Source organism: Colias philodice, chromosome 3 (assembly GCF_061535455.1).
Source record: "Colias philodice isolate Cphi_HAF_F1 chromosome 3, ilColPhil1 Martin Lab GWU primary, whole genome shotgun sequence".
In the NCBI taxonomy this organism is placed as follows: domain Eukaryota; kingdom Metazoa; phylum Arthropoda; class Insecta; order Lepidoptera; family Pieridae; genus Colias; species Colias philodice.
In genome coordinates, this window is record NC_143088.1 from 10,388,613 (window position 1) to 10,395,102 (window position 6,490).

The 6,490-nt window shown below is 30.5% G+C and overlaps 1 protein-coding gene across 1 annotated transcript in view; it reads left to right on the top strand.

Annotated features, from left to right (window-relative positions):
• The window catches only part of 5-HT2A (5-hydroxytryptamine receptor 2A), a 62,731-nt gene extending 56,469 nt beyond the window's left edge, over positions 1 to 6,262 (top strand). The window contains exon 10 of the mRNA XM_089714812.1: positions 4,664 to 6,262. Coding sequence (XP_089570938.1) covers positions 4,664 to 4,847 — 184 coding nt within the window. The 3' untranslated portion in view covers positions 4,848 to 6,262. The remainder of the gene's footprint in view (positions 1 to 4,663) is intronic.
• The last annotated feature ends 228 nt before the right edge of the window (positions 6,263 to 6,490 follow it).

A 6,490-nucleotide genomic window follows, 5' to 3' on the forward strand; every position in this document is an offset into this window, starting at 1 on the left:
GTTCAAATAGAAAACTGCTATCAATTTAATTCATCTTTGTTCAAAGCATTATAAGCTATTAATCTTATATTTTTCTCTTTTTACTCTTTACTATAGAATGCTGTTATATGTTCTTAATAACTAGTATAATTAATATAAAAGTTTCATAGTTTTATTATAGTCACTTGATTTATTTATTACTTAATACTTTTCAGTGAAGAATCTAATAAATAAATGACGTGTTCATATCTCTTAATCTTTTAAACATTCTAGAAAATTCTAGGTTCTTTTCCAACAAATATACGATGCTCATTTGTTCTTTATTAAAATGTTTTATGTTTGATGGCGGCGCTGACGCACAAGATCGTGAATAATTTCTTTAATGACTATCCGTTTCTAATGAAAAATTTCTTTGCAGACGGGAAAGTCAAGGTTAATTTGAAATTATCCACTTTCCATATAATCATTTCGAATTATCATTTACGGTTCAACAATTTGACAATATTTAAACATGAATAAAAAAAATGGTTTCTGTAAAATTTAGAAGTAACATCTAATATATTTTATTGCGTTTTAGAAGAATGACGTTATTTATCTTACGCAATTACTTGTTACACAGCAAATGTATCACGAAACAGACTCGATTTCACTTTAAAAGTACAAATTATAAAACAAAAGCAAATAAACGTGCAATTAACGTCAGCATTTATTACAATTCCCTTAATTAATTGTGTAATTTGAACGCCTTGTCGCGTTAATTTCATCCTTAGTGAAATTAAATGAAAAAATGTTAAATGTTCCTTGAAAACAGATAACTAAGATATTGTGAAGAAAAATGTTATGAAGCATTAATAGAAGCGTACAAAATATTATTATACTTTTTGAAAAACTTTGAATTTTTTTTCATTAGTTAAAGCGAAAAATATTTTGAAGCTTTCAAAAGCTAAAAGTAGTAAGTTCACTAGCCTTCTAAAATTATCTTTGTTTACAACTATCATTGTCGTTCCAAATGAGTATCCAGACCAAAATAGACTCTCTCGAGACAATGTAGCTTGATCGGGCTATGAAATAGTTCAACTAATTAAAAACTTACTCCCGGGGTTAAGACATTGTCTACGAGTTGAAGCTCTTTTATGTCCATGGATAGCATTTGTACGGACATTTTAACTGACTGTTGTTGATTGTATGTAATGTGCATTTTATGTGTTATTTTTTTAAAGCAGGATTTCTCTCATTTGTATTTTATGATCTCTAACTATAGAATATGAAAATGCCGATGCAAGTTGGGTACTTTACTTCTATATTTTCTTCTTCTTAGTAAAATATTCTTCATTTCCACTTATTCGTCCGTTAAAATATTTCAGGATCTCCAACGATAAACTCAGGATATATTTTTCTTATAGCAATTGCCTATCACTCATAATATTACTTACATGTCTTCCTTGAAATAACAGTTTTTCTATCTAAAATTTGATATAGTTTTTATTTGAGTACAATGATTTATGTCAATATTTTAGGAAAAGTGGGTTAATAGAAGACGTGATCACATGGTTAACGTGATCTTGTGGATTTAGGTCCTCAAATACTCGATCCCATCAATTTTTCACACATCTTATCTTTGCCGGGATTCGGGAAACCACATTTATATCATTGTCGATTCAGATTTCTCAGGGATTCAGGTTTTATAGATGTCTGTGACCTCGCTGTTTGTTTGCATTTGTTCAGTTTCCTTACCCGTGTTGATGTGATTTAATTTTCGTCATCTTTATAGTTTATATAATTAATTTGAAGAAATAATTTTCAGGCCCAAATTACAGTAAAACTTGTTTTGTTGTATTATGTAAGTTAATCAGAATTGTAATTTGATAAGTGAATCCGTAAAAAACTAATTGTAAAGGTTAAAAAATAACCAATTTGCCAATGAATATGCCAATTACAACACTTAAAAGTATAATAATTAAGAGATCCATACTAAATGGACGGAAACCTGGCAATGCTCCAAAAGCAAACAGATTGAAAATTGTTTAAAGCTCTGGTGTTATTGTTTAGTCGACATTAATTAACGTCGAGTATCATTTGTGAATCCAGTTAGATAAAATCTTTGAGTGGTTTGCTCCATTCCGTTATTTTTTACGGATTGGTTAAATTGAGGAAATGAGACTTCAAAATGTTTATTTTTTCCGTCTAACGATCGCATGTTTTCTAAGAAATTTAGTAAATATGCTTTTTATATCAACTGTTATACTACTATAATATTCAGCTTATTTTTATTTAAAAGTAAAACATTTTAAATAGTTTTAAGTGTTGGTTTTGAATTATTATAGGTTGCTATAATCATTATAGTTCTGATCTTTTATATCAAAGAGATAATATATCCCAAAAATTTTGAGACAAAGTTTAGTATATATTTGTATCTTTACCAATCGCTTACTTTACTAATCCCTTTAAAGATAACCCTTAAAAAACTGTAGACCATAACTAAGTTGAATAGGCAACTATCATTTTCTACATTGATATAAACACCGCATCCGCACCACATGATTAAAAACACTTAAAATGCTGCTAATCAACTATCAAATAAAAATCATTCTCTATGAGAAAATACAGGCACATTAGCACGTTTACATCGAACTAATTACTTCGATTCTATCGATAAAACAAATGCAGTCTCAGCACGTTTTGTAGCAAGTAATGTAAATCGAGTCAATTGGATAGTACTTGTAACATTCCGGGATTAATTACTTTTAAGGGTCTTGAGTCGTAGCTTTCTTTGGCTATGGAGATAAGATATTGTTTGCTTTTTGGAATATTATGAATTCTTATTGTATTGTTTGTCAAGAGTGCTTGAGAAATAATAAATGAATAATTGAAGTTATTGTGACTTGAACTTATTCAGATTACAGTTTATTGTTTTCTTATTTTACATGAAGATAAAACTAACAATATTGCACATAAAAATCAAGCATAAACAAAAAATTTACGACAACCTAAAAAACAAAACAACACGATTAAAAATCTTAATGAGTTTAAATATGCGCGACTGGGAAATTATTACTTTTTCTATGTTATATTTTTCTATGCCTTACAAGATTTAAGTGTTAAAAATGTGCCATGAATTGATATTTACATTAAAAATGCATTATTGGTGTGCGTTTCATTTCCATCTAAAGGTATCCTATTGAAAAGACCTTTGTTTGAGGTTCCGAACTACTCTGTCGTCAGCATCGACAAGTTTCAACTATTGTCATTAATAGAACTAAAACTATTTCAACTTACAGACGAATTTGAGCTGACTGAATAGTAGATACAAATTAATTGAGAAATTTCAAAGTATGTTTGAAGTATATAAAAAAATGAAATACGGAAATCCCAGAAAATTATCATACACATAAATTCAGTACAAATTTGATAAAATATGAACTTTTTAACATTATCAGAATAAAAAAAGATAACCTCGTTATGATTCCACTTGACAAATGAAATTGACAAAATATGACCGTTGTATACGCGAAAATTTAGCAAGACATACATATAACGTGTTACTTGCAAGTTTCATGTTCGTCCTACTAACTTTCCATACATTGTATTGTCAGCGATCATACAATCATACATCAAAGTTTGAATTACTACCAACAATGTTCTCAAAACTAATTCAAACTTGCAAGTGTAAACAATACAAACATCCGTGTTACAATGTTACGAATATAGAAGTCATAACTCATTATAACCTGTAAATCTTTAACTAGATGAGAATGACATTCAAAATTTTCCAGACAACTGTGAAAGTCATTCTTTTTTAGCTTTTTTCGTTTTTATGTTACTAATAAATCTTATGTGAGTTGCTGCATTCATCATCTTTAAAAACCATGATGTACGCTCATGATCTCGCTCGAATTGTTCGAAACCGTGGGATAAATATTAAAATTAATAAATAATATTATTTTAAAACTGTAAACATTCTTTGTTCTTTAAATCTTTCCCTTGTAAGTTGTCCTCTACATAATTAATGAATACATAGTTATATAGTTAAAGTACAAATCCCAATCCCAATCCCAATCGTCAATGTTATATTATATATCATCATCAGTCATCGCCAGTTTTACTTCTTCAAGATATAATAATACGTACATACCTAGGTACATTATAAACTTTGCGCACGATATTAACAGCCCCTCCCGTACTAGACGTGGTCATTGCGCTTGCTACAGGTCTATATGGGCTACCTGTCTGTCGAACCACCGTTGGGCGAATATAGTGTTAGATATTTATCGCTTAGCGTTGGATATAGGCAGTTTCACTACTTCGCGATGTGTTTAGCTTCTCTTGCAGTAAGAAATCCGTCAATCATCTAAAATATCTACGTTTATACCGACTTTCGACCGAAATCTAAACAGGATACCACGGAGACTGTAATGATTGACCTCGTTAGGGGAATATAATCTTAGATATGGATCTTTTAGCGTTATGATAGGTAGTTTCACTACTTCGGAATGTGTGAAACTTTGAATTAAAATGACAAACCTAGTTTTTCCCAACTTTCGAGCACGATCTAAACAAGTCCGTCCGTCCTCCGTTCTAGGACTGTTGGGGGATTATAGTGTTAGATATTGATTGTTTAGCGCTGAATTATAGGCAATTTCACTACTTAGGTATTTGTTTAGCTAAACATCTTCCCCCGTTCTAGACGTGGTCGTTGCACCCGCTACAGGTCGGCGGGCTCCACCCGCGGCGCGTCGCAGCTGTGCGCTCGCTCCGCGCTCCCGCTCGCGATATCCCTCCGCCCCTCCGCTATGCCCACCGCCCCTGCGCAGGAGACCGAGACTGTCATGATTGAACCACCATTGGGAGATTATAGTGTTAGATATTAATCGTTTAGTGGTCATAGGCAGTTTCACAACTTTTGTCAATAAGACGCCTATAGCTGACGTACTTTCTCAGGTACATTTCTACGCTTGCTGTACCTTCCTTGCTGTGTGATAAACCTGTGCAGTTTTTGAGCCTACTTATGTTCGGTTGACCTGTGCTGCAGACGTACCTAAATAGCCCTAACTACCTAATAATAGTACGGTAGACCTCTCCGGTAAACCGTGTCGTGTTTGGTTTATATTACACGTAAAGTATTTACCCTCGCCAATAATTAATAATAGCTAGTGTATCGTATCGTAGTTGTAAACCTGTAACTCGCGTAATGATGAATTTTATCCAATCCTTCGAAAAAATCAGACCTGTAACAATTAATTGAACTGACTAATGACGATAGGTAGGAGAGATATACTTTACGTGTAACAGGCGCCTTAACAACAAATATTGTGTAAAATGTTAATTAAATTATGGAAGGTGGCAGTTATTCAGCAAGTTGTGAAGCTGCTTCTCAGTATCAAAATTGTTTTGTTAGTTTGTTGTTTTAGTAAATTGTATTGAAACTAAAAGAATTTTAAATTAGATTGAATGTATTGTAATTTCTTTGTGAAAATTTTGTAATTTATGTTCTAAGTTTGTAAAAAGTGAAAATTAAATTTTATGAACAATGAAAGTGTTTGAAAAATTAAATCAATTTAAATGTAATACAAGATCTTTGATGTGTACGTGTAATATGTAGTTTGGAAAATAAATTTTGCATGACATAGTTTAGAAAAATCTTCTGTATTCATTTCTTTTGAAGACGAATGTATACATTTAGTATGGCTCTAAAAACCACCCCCCTATGACAATTAATAATTTTATGGAAGCAATTCCAAAGTCAATGTAACCCATAAGTTTAAAAGTGAAGAAAAACATTTATCTATGTATTTAAACGGTCTATGAAATATGTGAACTTATAAGGTCACAATTCCTAAAATATACCACCTACTTCGGGAGATCATTGTATTTTTCTATACGATTTGTAACCTTAAAGTTTTCATACTAAACTATTTCTTCGATGTGAAAACTAAATTAAAAAATATATAAAACATTGTACCAACAAAATTTATAAATCTTCTAAATTGTCGTAATATGTAAATTTCCTGAAAATATTTTTTGTGTGCACTCTATGTGAAATATCTGTAAGATTATTGAGTAATTTGCATTAATTAGATGGACGAATTATGTAAAAAAGTTACCTTAATATTTTAAATTATGTAATACAATAAACATTTTATTAAGTAATTTATATCGATGTGAATAATTATCATTAGCAAGCGTTGTGATGTAATTATTTGTTTATAAATAATGTAGTTTAATTAGAGAATAATTATTACTATTCTGTATCTTTGTGTACGAAAAAATAGGAAAATAAATATTTTTAAATACTGTACCGTGTTTTATTGTTACCTTGTATACTAAATATTAACCATAATAAGAGAAAGAAAGAAAGAAAGAAAGAAAGATAATTTATTTGACTCCACAAAAAAATAACACGCACACAATACAATTAGATTAAGACAATACAATTCAAACACAGTTAAATTAAAATATATATAACTAAATTAAAAGATATAAAATTAAGAAGTGGAGCCAAAATGGTAGCCAC